The 15,849-nt window shown below is 33.4% G+C and overlaps 2 protein-coding genes and 1 long non-coding RNA gene across 4 annotated transcripts; all 3 read right to left on the bottom strand.

Moving 5' to 3' along the window:
• Positions 1-2,645: 2,645 nt before the first annotated feature.
• Positions 2,646-8,019, bottom strand: LOC102615988 (uncharacterized). 2 transcript variants are annotated; one of them, XM_052442366.1, is made up of 7 exons: positions 7,802-8,019; positions 7,650-7,689; positions 7,036-7,116; positions 6,522-6,711; positions 5,938-6,205; positions 5,059-5,287; positions 2,646-3,211 (listed from the first exon to the last, which is right to left on the bottom strand). In XM_052442366.1, exons 1-6 carry the CDS (start codon positions 7,859-7,861, stop codon positions 5,081-5,083), a joined length of 846 nt encoding a protein of 281 aa, XP_052298326.1. In that variant the 5' UTR covers positions 7,862-8,019; the 3' UTR covers positions 2,646-3,211; positions 5,059-5,080. The 2 variants fall into 2 exon arrangements, with proteins under 2 accessions (XP_052298326.1, XP_006472009.2); XM_006471946.4 differs by lacking the exon at positions 2,646-3,211 and having other exon boundaries at positions 4,798-5,287; positions 7,802-8,018.
• A 695-nt stretch (positions 8,020-8,714) lies between these two features.
• LOC102615688 (peroxisomal adenine nucleotide carrier 1) lies at positions 8,715-11,808 on the bottom strand. The gene is made up of 5 exons (XM_006471945.4): positions 11,385-11,808; positions 10,123-10,354; positions 9,701-9,847; positions 9,427-9,581; positions 8,715-9,342 (listed from the first exon to the last, which is right to left on the bottom strand). The coding sequence occupies exons 1-5, from the start codon at positions 11,525-11,527 to the stop codon at positions 9,063-9,065; spliced, it is 957 nt and encodes a 318-aa protein (XP_006472008.2). The 5' UTR covers positions 11,528-11,808; the 3' UTR covers positions 8,715-9,062.
• A 499-nt stretch (positions 11,809-12,307) lies between these two features.
• Positions 12,308-14,102, bottom strand: LOC127902677 (uncharacterized). Its single transcript, XR_008055102.1, has 3 exons — positions 13,526-14,102; positions 13,106-13,243; positions 12,308-13,016 (listed from the first exon to the last, which is right to left on the bottom strand). It is a non-coding gene; the product is annotated as an uncharacterized LOC127902677 (long non-coding RNA).
• Between the last annotated feature and the right edge of the window lie 1,747 nt (positions 14,103-15,849).

Below are 15,849 nucleotides of genomic sequence, written 5' to 3'. Positions count from 1 at the left end.
ACCCAAGGAAAAAAAAATTAATTACCATCTAAATATTATGTGTGTACACAAACGCGTATATATTTTAATATTGTAGGTTTCTGATCTAATTACATTTTAGTGCGGTGAGATTAATGCATAACTCAATTTCAGTATACAGTTACCGCACATAATTAATTGAGTAATATAATTGGTTAATTGAAAGAAAAAAAATTCTTACAATTCTTACTTCTCAGTTGATTGATCTGCCATGGCCATAATGAACTATCGACCAAGAAGGATGAATTCCTTAATATGTTTGGGCCAGTCCTGGGCCTTGACCCGGCAAACACAACTGACATAGACCTCCAAATCCTAAGCCCATTTACTAGGTCCATTTTTTCGCCTCCTATTTTAAAGCTGGACAAAGCAGCGTTTGTGAAAAGGAACTGGCGGGTCCACGTGTTCCGTTTTGAGTGTCAAAGTGGAGCACGACATTAAAATACATTATTTTTGTTATAATAATCAAAGAAGTAAACCTGGGAGTCTTTCATTTGCCTGATAATTATTGATATTTAAATTGTAGTCTTTGAGCTAGAGTACATTACATTGGCAGGCTTTACACTCAACATGTAAAATATTATTATCTTAAAGCGTTTCTAGTAAGAGCCTTTAAATGTTATGATTATGGTAAGACTAGTGCTTTTCATAGATTACTTGCTGTCAGATTATTATAATTTTATTGATTATTTGACTTTTTTTTATATATATTGATATATTATGTTGAAACTCTACTGAACTTTAAGCGAGTACTGGAGGGAAATATATTCTATTTCTAATGTAGGATGATAAGAGAATTCTTTTCAGGGAGACCCAAATATTGTTGGGACTTGAACTCGTGCATTCAAGATTTGATGGGCGCATGAGACGTAACCCATTAACGATTATTTAACTGTTTACCAGCACCTAAATTGTGAAGCACAATACTCTTAGGTACCAAAGTAAGACTTTATTTTTCATCCCATTATTTTAAAGAAATTATATTTCGAACTGAAAAAAAAAAAAAAAAGACTCAATTGATGTAAGATTTCATCTAAGGCTTACTGAAATGTTGTGTAGTGGGGCAGGACGAGATCAAATTCTTCCCTAGTACTTGTTGTAACAAACCCTCCGTCGTCGTCGTCATTCGCAGCAGAAGCATTATTTGCTTGAAGTTTTGTTGTTCAAAATCTTAGGCTTATTATTTTTCTCTGCAAGCAGCTTCTTGCATGCCTTTTACATGCCTACCTGCTTGCTAAGGCTCCTTAATGAGAATAAAAGAGAGGACTGGCTTAAGACGACAAATGAGTTGATTCTTTCTTGAGGAATGAACATTTTCGTTTCTCGAAGGTTTTTAAAATATAATTTTTTTCGTTATCGGGCCTAGGCCCGGCATTATGCTAATATGGGCCTTCAGATCACGGGACCATTTAAATGTCTATTCGATTGATAGGAATGGTGAGATGAAAGGGACATGCTAGGGGCCCAGGGCCTAGGGGAACAAACCGCGTTTGTGTACATGAACCAGCGGGTCCATATGTTCCATTTTCCGGTGTCAATGTGGAGCACCACGATAATAATTTAATTTTTCATAAGTTGATTTGTTACTATCATAATCAATAAAATAACAGCATTTTTTTTTTACTTTCTAGGTTAATTACAAAATTCACTCACAATTGATAATCTATTCATTTTCACATTTTATTTATAATTAAGTTAATCATACAGTTATACACATGAACAAATTATTTCAAACATTATAAACAAATTATTTCAAACATTATATACGTTAAGATGATGCAAGCATGACTCACGGATGCAAATTATATTACTGATGTACTTAAGCGTAAATTTGACTATGTTTTCTCTAGATTGAAGTTAATTTCTTTTTAATCTCCGATTAAAATAGATAAAAGTTTAATCATATTTTTAGGATTTTTAGGTATTAAATTAAGTGTTTGGTTGGAGATACCTAACACTGGTTTCTTTAAATGGAGGAGGTACTTAGATAAAATTGTATTTAGTTGTGTTGCTCTCTTTATTGGAAAAGATATAAAAGATAGAGCAATATTTCCATTTTAAGATAAAGAACATTAAAGAATAATAAGAAAAAAATCTTTTTTAAAAGAATTAATAAAATAAAAATTTTAGTGGAGATAAAACTGAATTTTGGAAGAAGAAGAAGAAGAAGAGCTAAACCGGTCAATATCTTGTTTGATATTTTAATGGTAGCTAGTCTTTGGACTAGAGAGTCCAAAGCATTGGTAAACTTACACTCAAAATGTAAAATATTAGCATGAGACACTAGTATATGTTTTTCTTTTTAATAGTCAATAAAGCACCACATTCTAATTAAGCATTTTTAATCTTGTTCAAGATTAAGAGCTTTTCAATTAATATATTGTATTGAACCTATAAAAATTTCAAGGGTGTCTTATCATTTGCACTATTTTATTTGTTAAATAAGTAGAATTAGAAAGTTAAAGTTAATAGGTAGGTAGAAGAGTACAAAAGAGATTATAAAAAAAATTAACAAACCAAAAACTCCATTGATATAGCTTGAATTGATCTTAAAACATCAACTGAATTAAGGACGTGAATTAACAAAGATCAATATAGCCAATCAGAAGCCCAAACCGCAAAAAGAATTGAAGAAATTGCTAATTAAAGAATAAAAAGACGTTTCAACAAAGCAATTCTATTCCTGTAAATTGGCAGTAACGTAACATTATAGCTAACATATATTTACCAAGATTCGCTTCTTTGAATTCTTGATATATGATGAATAAGGATTATGAATCAGAGAAAGAAAAAAAAAACTAGAGAAAGAAATTCTTCTATCACTCAAAACTCATTGCCTTAACTTAATTAGTTCCTATAGAAGCATTCTCAAAATCCATATATAAAGAGTGACCAACAATTTATATACAGCTAGCTAACTCGTCATCAAAGACTTGAATAATGCATGCAGTTTGCTTGAAAGCTGAAGGGCTACCTGTTGTGTAATGGGTCAGGACAAGAGGGAACTTCTCTATTGATTGTTGCAACAAACCCTCCATCATCATCAGCAGCAGAAGAAGCAGAAGCAGAAGCATTATTGCTAGAAGTTTTGTTGTTCCAAATCTGAGGCTTACTGTTATTCTCTGCAGTTTCTTGCATATCTTTTAGATATCTAGCTGCTACCACCCCATGATGACGATATAGAGATGACAGGCTGGAGACAATCAATAGAATACAAATAAGTTGATTCTTTCTTGAGATGAACATGGCTTCTAGGAATCACTTTTAGGATTTTGTATTCAGAAAGAGAGAGAGAGAGAGAGAGAGAGAGAAAAGAGAGAGCTTGGAATTGTTGTGTAAGTTAGTGAATTTAAAGAGAGATAATTTTGAGTGTGTGAAGATTGAAAAATTTTGGTCAAATTCCCTAGCTAGCTAGCAGAGACAACGAGGGATGTAAGACACATGAATGTGCTTGCTTATAGCTTATGTAATAATATTGAAAAATGTATAAATTTTCTACGCATCATCATTCATGCCCATGACTGTTTCAGAAAGAAATATCAAACATTTCAACTTATTATATAAGATTAAAATAATAGAAACCAAACCCAGCTGAAATATATATAGTTTTGTCTGCTAAAGGAACCTCAATTTCAGGATCTTACATTTGACCCTTTATTGGGCTGTTTTTCACTTTCTTCATAAGTTTTTCTTTCCTAAAAGTCTAAATGCTAATGTCCATGCTAATGCAGTTTTCTAGGGCTACTAGTACTTGTTTACAGGTACTTTGATTTGTTAAATGTGTTTGTGTTTCACAATCTAAGGTGCTTGCCTTTTGAAGAAACAACATAATTTGATTAAAAGGCATCTTTAGAGTTTGCTTTGTTGGGTTTAGGTTTCAAGTAACATATATTTTAGTACGCTTTGTTTCTTCTCTTGGACTAGCTTGTGGCTGCTCTCACACTGCATGTCATTTTCTATTATACTCATGTTGATTTTGTCTTACTTGATCATTATATTCACTCACGTTGTATGTCTAATGTCTTCCCTTTTGTTTTTCTATACTCTCCTGTATGCTTTTTTTTTTTTTTTTTGTGGGCACCCCTCCGGGGGATTTTTGATCTATTTTAGTCTAAAATTTCTCCCATAGAACTTCCACTCAATTAAACCAATTCCGAACCCCAATTGAAGATAGTTTCTTTCTAATTTGAGGAGAAGGAAGCTGCAGTTTTTCTTCACCGACAAGTCCCATGCTTGGCGTGGAAAAACACTAGTGAACTTTTTACATTTAAATAAAGTCAATAATAAAATGTCATAATTAAGTTTGAAACCTATAATCACATTATTAGAATTTTTAAGAATCCCAAGCCAATGAAAGATAAAAAAAGCCCACATGTTTGACTTGGAGTGCGTATCAAACAAATTTCATGGAACACGATTTCTAATGTCCACCGGAATTTATTCTAAAAGGACTTCCTTACATGAATCTTATTTCGTCAATTGATGTGAAGATGAATAATGTATTGCATTGTCTCAACAAAGCTCGGACTTCACACTGAAAGTAGATTATATCCAACAAGAACCAAAAATTTCTTAAGGCATGGAAGTCAATGAGGAAATTTAAGGCTAAGGGTGCGTTTGGGGAATATTCCCCTAGAATATAGCATGGGGGCAGCTGCGCTGCGCGCTAAAACCAAGTAAGCAAATGCATAACTTAAAAAGTCTTCGCTTGAATTGTAAGCCAATGAAAAAATAAAAATAAAATAAAATAAAAAAAGAGAGAGAAAGGGAGTAATATCATAAGAGAGAATGGCGATTTGAAATTTTATTTCCAAAAAGAATGAATACATGGATGCTTTAATAGATGTATAAGGCTCCTGCTAACAATGGAGTGCAACAGACCAAAACTTTTTTTCCTCTGTGGTCTACTGTCCTTTGTGCCTCCATATTGGAAAACGGTTTTTGGTTGGATACTGTGACAGTGTTCATGCTTTCATGTACCAAAACAACAGTTCAATCTTTTACTGTGACAGTGAACAAAATAGTGAGATGAGTACTTACGCTTCCAGATTGAAAAAACATTTTATACTGTGACGGTGAACAAATAGATCTTCAATGCCACGGCCAGGGCCAGCTGTAACAGGAAGATCGCAGCTACAATCAAGAACCACCTTTCTCCAGCAGATTTAATGTGGGCTCGAAGGTTAAGCGCCACAAAGGTTGCTGACATAAACCCAGCCACACCTGCGATTACCCATCTAAAAATCTCCAAGGGCACAACAGAGAGACACTGCAAACACAAGGAAAAGAATATCAGCTACAGCAACAGGAGCCTGTTTGAGTTCATTATAACCCTGTAAGCTGGCAATCAAGCCAGTGACCATAAGCAGGCTTATAATGAAACATTAAAAGTAGTGTATCTCTGTTGTGGGCAACAATGGAACATTAAAAGTAGTCCAATCATCTGTATTCAGTTTCATTTAAGACTATCTCGCACATCCAGCATTATCATATTCAAGTTACAATCAACATTCTATGCGAATCCTCTCAAAATCTCATACTCTCAGATACCTTTCATCCTCTAACTGGTGAATGGCCAAAGTCAAGAAAACGATCCTAGTGATTCACTTCATCTATTTGTTACATGAACTCATTAATTCCTCTTTTTTAAAACCTCTAGTGACAGACAATAAACCATGTCATACCACTGATATCTATTCAATAAAAATATTTCTAAATTATATGAATATGCATTCGTATATTTTGGGCCTCAAAGAATGAGATCCTTTTTCAGAGTTTTCAATACCTAAGCTTCATAGTTTACTCTGAAGGAAAATAATGCACAGCAAGAATCATTTTAAGTAAGAAAAAGGATTTGATATATAAACCAAAAATAAAAGGAATGACTTGAAGCAGCTTTTTGAAAATGAAAGAACTCACCAGTGCTGGAATAAAGACAAATAGGGAATAGCCATAAAGACAAAATAGCTGAACGAGGCCGGACGGTGCTGAAAAGTATTTAAGGATGATATACAGACAAAGAGGAACAATTGTGACATAACCATAGAACAAGCCAGCAGACCAAGGCACCAGATTTATGTCATAGTTCCAATCTTTGTTGTTCACCTTGTGTGATATGTATGTCACGAAAGTGCCAATAGAAGCGGCCACAAATATAAGGGTAGAGCATATCCAAAATGGTCCATACCTGCACAGCGTATCAACTTGAAATTATATAACTTTGTTACTAGTGATTGAGAGCATTGGAGAAGAAGGAACTAAGAGATATTCATTATGACAATAGGCTAGCTAGTCATATATCCAGCTTGCTGTAGCAAATATTACAAAAATAAAAATTGATCAATATTCACAAAGTATCATATGTATGGTATGGTTTCAATTTTGAGATGTTACTCGCTGAATCTACGTGAGTATCAAGATTAAAACATTTCCAGTTGACAGTACATATATTCACCACACAACATTTCTGTAACTTAAACCGGTAACTGATAAAGACGGCTTACAAATCTGGGTTATCGGATGTTTTTTCAGTAAAGGTATCTCTGAATGGAAAAAGGGAGTCCTTAATCCTCTCTAAAACATCTGAAGTGTCAACATCAAAGTAGGGCTTGTATGCAGCAACTGTGAATGCCCTAAACCAACCACTAGACTGAGCTTCATCAGAAGAACCAGAGGCAGGTTTCGAAAATGTATCTGCATCAATACAAATTAGTAATTAAGCAGTAAACCAGGAAAATAGAATTCAGAGTCGATATGAAAATTCAAAATGGTTAACAATTAACAAAGCAGGATACATAGAACTCTCTGCAGAAAAGCCCAATTTTTTCTAATTTCATTTCATTCACATCCACATGAATAACTACTGAAAAAGACAAATAAATCTTTCATGTGCTACACAAACAAACATACACAATTCCATCACATAGCACACATAAAACATAATTATCCGTCTAGATTATTTATTCATAACGTAAACAACTATATTCTTAATCATATTAGTTTTAAAGATACACATACCATCGACATCACTGGGAGGGCCAGAAACACCAGAGATCTTCCCTCGCGTATCAGAAGGCGGAAATGTCTGTAGATTAGAGTCTGCAACAATAAATTCACCAGATCAACTAAAACGTACGTATAACACACACACACACACACACACACACACAATAATAAATCATTAGTCTCAATCCAAATCCACTTACTAACCTCGAGTTTAAGTAGTAAATTGAGAAACGTAACCTATCATATTTTTAAATTCTCTCTCAGAGCTAAGCGTAGGCAAATAATTCAGTTCACCGTTCAAATTTATAATTCATTTATTCAGTATATTAAGCATCCTAGTTTCTCAATTCTTACTTATTTTCAGAATTGGAACGAAAAATCTCATATTCTCTCTCAGCTAAGGCTAACACAGCAATTCAGCTCCAATTCAATAATCATAATTTACATATGCTTCTCCAACATTTTATCAGCAAACAAATATAATCACATCACATTACATAGCTAGCCAACCAAACCGAAAGGAAATCTTTGATACTACTACTACTACTCAGTAACACAAATTCAACAAAATTCAGTTGACCCGATTCAATATATTGAACAATTAAACAAACAAATAGAGAAGTGACCTGAGAATTTGACGGTGACCTGGCCTGGATCTGGAACCGCCTGGGAAATTAAATGAAATAACGAAATTAGATCTGCTTATACGTTATTGAAATGGAATCTTGTTTTATATAGATGGAGAAGGAGAGATCAGAGATGAAATAAGATTACTTACAGGAACGGATCCGGAGAGCTTCTGATTATCAATGCCCGTGTAATTGCCTCCGGACATCATCTTTAATATTTTTCCCCCCTATTTCTACTTCTTCGTCTTCTTCTTCGGCGTCGTTTCTGTTCTCTGCTCAAGTAGATCTATCTCTCTCCTTTCTTTCTCGGTCTATCCCGCGTCGCCTTATTCGTTTTCTTAAAACTCGTTTTTAGATCCACGGTATCGTTTTCAATTTTTTCGTTTAAAGAAATCGTTTTCAATTAAATTGTTATGAAAAAAAGGAAAAATCATTTTTAGAAACGAATTTAAATAATTATGAAAAATTGTTTTTTATTTATTTATTTATTCTTTACTTAAGGTTACGGGTTCAATTAATCGGAATAAGATCATCTCTTAATTTGAATTTTACTGAGTTTTTTTTTTAAATTTTTGTCATATATTTTTTAATAATAATATATAAATAAGATTTAATTTCTTTATTTTTTTTAATTAATTACTAATTAATAATTAAATTATTTACTCAATATAAGATTAAATTATAAGAAAATCCCCCTCTGACTAAACTTGTACCTCACGTGGTATAACAAAATTTGTGACTAAAACTAGTACCTCAAATGCTATCACAAAATTTGTAGAACTTATGTCACATTGGTCAACTTTATTCATAATAATTTTCCATTTTCCAAGTAATGACAAAAGTCCCCTCCAGACGTGAGAGGGGATTTGATCCCCACCAGTTGAAATGAGCTATTCTAGTTTTCTTCATATGGGCTGCTAATAAGATCAAGAATCACAGAATGGATTCATGTATTGCTTTCAATCATTTCAGTTTTAGTTTGAAAAGGAACAAAACTCAATAATGGGAAATGCTGAATATTCAAAGATACGATGCAATCGAAAATTTTTTGACAAATAAAACTTGGCTAAAGAAACATCAATTCCCTTCATCAACAGTACATTTCATTAGATTATACAAATGAAACAATTAAGCACACTCTTCTGAGAGTGAAGGTTTCTGTAGTAGATTATTTCTCTGGAATAAAATTAGTCCCGGTGCTGAAGCTACAGTTGGCCAGCACAGCATAAATCATGATTATTGTCCAACAGAAAATGATGAACTTATTTGCTACTTGTTTGAGCTCCCAATCTCAGAATTTAAACCCATTGCTATAAATAAATTTGCTTAGTCTACAACAAAGGCAGCTGCAGTATTTACATGAGTCTCGAGTCATACGATTCAAGTGTATTACCATCAACGACCTCAGTATCAAGCACTTTTCAGTCTACCCCTGGTAAGAAATAGATACCTTCTGATTGCAAGTATAAGAACCCAAGTGGTTGCAGCAATTTTCTCCTTGATCATCAAAAGCAATGCTGAACTCAACACGGTCTTCAAGATCTGGGCATGCAATCCCTTATAAAAGCCCAGAACCCCTTCTCTTTTCCATATAGCACAAACAACTCCAGCTAATGTTTTGCGGGATCTAGGCTGTGTTTTCTCAGTCCCATTTTCATTTGGGTCGGCAGCTTGAATCGTTACCTTACACCTGTAAGGAGTAAATATCTTTATTCTCCCTGTATAACAACTAACAAGCAATTAGTTGCTACAGTTCCAGAGAGTAGATATGTACCTGATTGCAGGATATGTCAGAACAGTGGCAATGCTCTTTGAAACTGCACCCAAGACAAAAGCCACGAAGGCAGAAAGGGCCTGTGGAGATGTGCCCCCTGCTTTATTTTGTTTTCCCTTGAGCATTCGACGTTTCAGCTGATCAAACACTGTATACTGCAGAGAATATAATAACTCTAATCTCAGTCTTGTTCAAGTGAAAGAACAATATGACTCGAGTAGTAATTTGAGTCAATACAGTCCTCAGATTTAAACTCTAAGGTGAAGTTGTGTACCTGAATTGCAGGGTTTGAGGTTAGCAAAAGGGAGATGCCTAGGCCATCAAATGCATCACTCCAAGTGCCCTCTGTGAGGGTCTTCCAAAGCCCTTTGGATTTTCCAAAGGCACTTGTCTGCATCCTTGAGGAGGCTGTATCCAGGGGCTACAAACAATAAAAGATGAGGTCAAACATCAAATTTAAGATTTAGAACACATGTCACACATGATGCTACACAACTTGAAATTAGAAATTAAATTTCATCACAAAAAAAATCTATGACTTCTTTTCAGTCCTTTTTCTCTGCCTAGAGAAAACTGACATCTGAAAATTGGTGATTCATAATCAGAAAAAAATTAGCCATGCACAGGTCCTGGGTCCCAATATCAGAAACCAAGGTTGTTGACCAAAAGAAGAGGAGCTTGCCAATGATGTCTCACCTGAGTGATGATGGCAGTGCAAGCCCCAGCAGTAGCAGCAATTATCAAGTTCGCTTTTGTTCCAATCGATTTGTTACCACTTCTTTTCAGATATAGCCTTTTGAAATAGCTGTACCCATAGAAGTATACAAACTGTGAAATAAAGGACTGAAGATTTTTTGTTCCTAGGCCCTGGTATAGCGAAAGAACTTGACCATTGGACATAGCTTCCCATAAAACATCTGAGAGTTTCCTGCAAGGGCCAAGAGGGGGAAAAAAAAGAAAACAAAAATCAAATTAATGGTAAGTCAAATCGATCTCCCACCTGTGGCATAAACACTTGGCCTTTAGAGAAATATTTTGATTATCTTACATCTGGGAGGAAATAGAATTACTGAATAATGCAGATTTTAACAGCCATCCAACAGAATTTGCACAAATAAATCCTAAGGGACTCTCATAGGAGCATATACAATCCCATTTTTGAGCCAGAAGAGAAAACTTATTGTTCTACATAAGGAAAAGAAAATATATAGGGTGGCAACACAAAGGAAGATCACTGAAGTTCCTGTAAACCATGATTAGACCAAAACTATATTAAGTTGAGATGAGCAAAGGTCAGCTGCGTCTTCTATAACTGAATTTGAGTAGCAGAATTTTTTGCAACAACGAAGAGTATGTTTACAAGTATTTTACTTCTTCCTAGTTCAGATACAACAGCAACCAAGTGTCTGGTAACCGCCTATTTTTAATTGGGAGCTAATGTTTACAAAAGCACCTACCCACGAGTATTCATACTTAGTGATTTCATTCTACAGCAGTTGCTCACCAAAACACCTCAATCCCAAACATACCCACATTTATAAACAGGTTACAAGGATTTAGAATTATAATGTCCAAGCTTGCCAATGAAACTTAAGTAGCTACATCTTTAACTCACCCTTTTACAACATCATAAAAAGTCCATACTAAGTCAACGGAATATTTTTCACCAAACAGAAAAACAAAGGCACATCAAAAGAGAAAAGTGAACCAAAGGAGATTCTGTGAATAACAAGCAATCGGGACAAACATATTGCTTTCAAATCACAGGTAATCAATTTTTTAAATTCAATCCAGCCTATAAAACTTCCTGCTAACTTCTAAAATCCAAATATCAAACTTCCATTTTCAATAACTGGATCATGATCAAACAGAAACAACACATACCCAGATCAAGAAACAACAAAGCATGATTAAAAAAACATTAACAAAAATAAGAAAAAGAGAATTAGATGGGCTACCTGTACTTTTGCTGGCCATGAGCTCTAACCTCGGCCTGATACTTGGTCTTACACGTGTCAAGCGGGTACAAGATCGTGGTGCTCAACAGCGATCCTATCGCTCCCGACGTTGCCTCTGATAAAGATTCAATATCAACTCCCATTTTTCTTTTGGCCAAAGCAAAATTTAAATTTTCATCAACCAAATCACAAAATTATTACGTAGACGAGAAGAGATATTAAAAAAAACAAAAAAGGGGTTGGTTCTTTCAACTGGGAAAAGAATTGAATGCGAACTGTTGAAGTATGGGGAAAGAGATATAAAGGGGGGTCGTTTTGTGTAATGTTAATGAGTGTGATTTGGCGTTTTGTTGGGAATTTGAAAGCGATTTCTCGGGTTCTCTTGTTTCGGGTCCGTTCGGTTTACGGCTGCTCCGACCAAGTTTGATTATTTTCTGACGTTTGACGCGCGATTCGATGTTTATAGCCACCAACTCAGCACGTGGAAATGAAGTAAGTTGTGTTTATGTGATGCATGGAATTTTTCTTATCGATAATAGCAATTCGGTGTCTAGTTTTCATTTTTTATCAAATAGGTCCTTAAGGAATTAACATGACTCCCATTCAATGACAAAAAAAAGTACCTTAATTTTGACCGTCTTAAAATTATTTGTTTTATTATAGATATGAATACGATTATATGCAATTTTATATTCAATAATAAAATGACTTAGCCTACCGAGTAGTATTTTCAAATAATTTTCTTTTATCAATTATCTAAATTCAAATCTCGAAGACGTTAAAAAATAAAAAAAAAATTTGAACTTTCTTCACTCTTTGTTTTCTTTTAAAATTCAATATAAAAAATGATAAAAGAACTTAATTTTATCCAAACATTAGTAGCAAATTCCTTAAATGACTTGAATTATGAAATAAATAAATTTAATTTAAGAAAATTTATCTAACATCTTTTTATTTTATTTATTTTATTTTTGAAGGATAACATCTTTATGGTTAAAAAGTATGAAATCAGTTGTTTTTGACTTTTTGGAAAAAAAAAATCTCAAATGTGCCTGAAGGACTTGTGGATCATTCCGAAGGGATTAGTGATTACGGGTCTATTTGGTATAAATGATTTTACTATACCACCGCGTGAGACACCATACAGCAATAGGGATACGAAGGCTATTACCCCCAGTATTTGTTGTATATCTAATCTTTTTGACTTTTGAACGGGCTTAATTCGTTAATTAACATTAAGATCACGTTAGCGATTTCGTTAAATATTTTTTAAATAAAATAAAACTTATTGAGATCTAAAGTCTACATTTTGTATAAAATAAAAAATAAAAAATTCTATAAATTATTAAACATGTCTAGTGTTTTTTTTTAATTGATTTATGCATGACTTCATTCTCATATATATCTAAGTATACGTAAAATATGGGCAGCAAGGAAATTGTCAAAGCATTTTGGTCCATAAGTCGAATTGGTTACCCAGGCCCTCTACCTTCAAACCAATTGCCAGACCAAATTTACCAGCTGATGCAGTAGTTGCTGAGTTAATTGATGATGAGCATTGCTGGAATGAGAGGCTGATTTATAGTGCTTTTGACAAAATGGATGCGGCAGCAATTGTTCGAATCCCACTCCCTAGAAGACCAATGAAGGATGAAGTTATTTGGCATTATGATAAGAGAGGTCAATTCTCAGTCAAGAGTGGTTATCAAATTGCTTTGAACCTGAAACTTCCAGCCACTCCATCAAGTTCAGAAAATTTCAAGAGTCAATGGAAGTTCATCTGGTTGCTTACTCTGTCTGAGAAGATAAGAATCTTTGTGTGGAGGGCTGCTAAGAACATTCTTCCATCAACTGAAAATCTGTGGAAGAGGAAAATTATTCAGGAACCTTTGTGTCAACTCTGTAAGAATGGAATGGAAACTATTTTTCATGCTCTAGTTGGCTGCAAGGCTGCTAAGAAAATCTAGAAAACGACCAAATTTGCAGAGGTTTTAAAAAAGTAGCAGTGATCAAGATATTCTGAGTTTTTTGTTGGTTTTAAATTCAAAGAGAAGCAAAGCTGATATGGAGCATCTGGTGGGGATCCTCTGGATGATATGGAATGCAAGGAATAACTGGCTTTTTAAAGGAAAAAAAGATACCTCTGAAATCCTTGTTTCCAAGGCTGAAGCTGTGATGGAAGCTTATCAAAGAACCCAAAAACCAGCAGCTGCTCATATTGGCAATTAGCAAAGGCAACGAGGGTTCTTCAAAGTCAACGTGGATGCTGCTACCAACTCAGAAAAGCAGCTCTCAGGCCTAGGGGCTGTAATTCGAGATGAGAATGGGAATGTAATTGCAACTGCTATTAATATATCAAGATTCTATGGGGAAGCTGCATATGCAGAAGCAGAAGCCATTGATTTGGGCCTGCAAATTGCTGATCGAGCAAGCTTAAGCTCCCTGGTGGTGGAATCAGATGCTCAAGAAGTTGTTCAGCTGGTAAACAACAACCAGGGCTGTAGATCCGAGATATATTGGATTATTTCAGAGGTGCAAAGTTTGCTGAAGAATTTTGACTCTATAAGTGTTCAATATACTCATAGATCATGTAATGTTTTAGCCCACTCTCTAGCAAAACTAGCTTTAGAGAGACTTGAAACTATTGTGTGGATGGGTTCATTCCCTCCTCATCTGCTGTACTTATTTTCTTCTGTGAAATGAAAGCATTTTCCTTTTAAAAAAAAAAAATGGGCAGCAGAGATGATAAATGATTGTTGAATTGTCAACAACTAATCAACTATACAGTTACATGGAGCAACTTGTCTGTGCATATATGTTAATAATGGATCATTAACCAAGAAGATTATCATTTTATCTACCTTAACATTAGTAATGACCATGATCAATTCTTAGATATAGAGAAATTTTTACTATATTTATTACAATTTTTTTTATTGATATCTAGATAAATATCTCTTTCATATTAGGAGATTTGAAATATTTGACTTCGACCATTTTGTGGTCTTCAACTATTAGTCCAAATTTGACCATGAGAGTTGAAGGCCCGTGTATCTTCAAATTGGACTTTTGTTTGTTGGCCAAATGAGCCCCACAATTCAGTGGGCGACATCTCTGTACTTACCTAATGGAAGTTTCCACTTTTTTCAGGAAATTTGCGAAACGTAATTATAATTTAAAAAATAGATCATAATTTACCAAACTTTGTCGTTGACTTCACGGTTCAAGTATCTTAATGAAATCTTCAAAACTCACAAGCCCTCTGAAATTTAAAGTATAACAAATTTTCTGATTTGAGTACAAAATGGATATTATGTCTATATCCAAAAACTCATCATCCAATTCATCTCTAATAAAGGCAATTTTTTTTTCAAGATTAAAGTTAAAGTTACTCTTAAATTTATGGGACAAATGATTATAAATTGTATGAAATATTTTAGAAAATATTTTACTACAAATTATTGGGAATCAAACATTATTCGAGTAGTAAATTATTTATTTATTTATTTTTACACATTTTAAAGGGTATATGTGCATAGTATTTTTATATATATTCTTAAGTGAATTTGATTGTTAAGTCCAAACATCTGATGCTTAGTCATAACAAGATTATGGGTGCATTTGGGATTGAGGCTACATCACATGTGGAAAAAAATTTTAACTATGAAATAAAAGTTAGTAATATTATAATAAATGTAAATTTTAAATAATAATTTTAATAAAATTATTAAAGATATAATAGATTTTTCATTATACAAATGAAAAATCATATCAACATAGTTTCTAAACTCCAACGGCTATTATTTACTAAACATTTTACTACTGTAACTTTTAAGATACTGCCCAACCTTAATCCTAAACGCACCCTATGTACTTTGATGTAATATAATACAAAAAGTTTATATATCAAAAAATAAAAATTACGATTTTTTTCAGTTCATTCAAACTCTTTTTTCTTTCCCTTAAATTCATTTAAAAAGGATAATTTCGTCTCCACAACATTCAACCAACACTAATTATACACATTTTAAGAAATTATAAATAATTGATGCAATAATCAACTAGCAAAAGAGTTGTCATAAGAGAAACTAATAGACCTTAAATTTTAAAAAGTTTATAAGGAAAATTTAATCTAAAAAAATTTGCAGCTAGGTTGTCTCATTTTAAAAAGTTAAATAGTTATTAATTTTTCATCAATTAGATTGATTGACACCATCTTTCCTTGTCTCTAAAGTATATAAAAAAAAAAAGAGTTTCTTTAGTAGTTGTACAAATAATTTATTATTTTGAGTTTCAGTAGGATTTAATTGGACCTTAATAAACCCATGTCATTTTGAAATTATAATTTATTCTTGTTAAAATCTAAATTTAAATGACTTTAGGTCAACATTTTTTTTCTTTTTGCAATTCTTTAATATTATCTAATTACAAACAACCAAGTTGATTAATCCTTTTATCCTTCATA

Source organism: Citrus sinensis, chromosome 5 (assembly GCF_022201045.2).
Source record: "Citrus sinensis cultivar Valencia sweet orange chromosome 5, DVS_A1.0, whole genome shotgun sequence".
Taxonomy (NCBI): Eukaryota; Viridiplantae; Streptophyta; class Magnoliopsida; order Sapindales; family Rutaceae; genus Citrus; species Citrus sinensis.
Note: the sequence above shows the minus strand (reverse complement) of the source record. Positions and strands in the feature narration are given on the sequence as shown.

Excerpts from the sequence above, each read along its gene's own strand:
- LOC102615988 (XM_052442366.1), bottom strand. The coding sequence starts at position 7,861 with ATGATGTCCGGAGGCAATTACACGGGCATTGATAATCAGAAGCTCTCC. Across the intron at positions 6,712-7,035 it reads CCCTCCCAGTGATGTCGATG|ATACATTTTCGAAACCTGCC; the intron begins GTATGTGTATCT and ends GTATTGATGCAG. Across the intron at positions 5,288-5,937 it reads TTGTCTTTATTCCAGCACTG|TGTCTCTCTGTTGTGCCCTT; the intron begins GTGAGTTCTTTC and ends TTGTGTTTGCAG.
- LOC102615688 (XM_006471945.4), bottom strand. The coding sequence starts at position 11,527 with ATGGGAGTTGATATTGAATCTTTATCAGAGGCAACGTCGGGAGCGATA. Across the intron at positions 9,848-10,122 it reads GCACTGCCATCATCACTCAG|CCCCTGGATACAGCCTCCTC; the intron begins GTGAGACATCAT and ends TATTGTTTGTAG. Across the intron at positions 9,582-9,700 it reads CCTCAAACCCTGCAATTCAG|TATACAGTGTTTGATCAGCT; the intron begins GTACACAACTTC and ends TATTCTCTGCAG.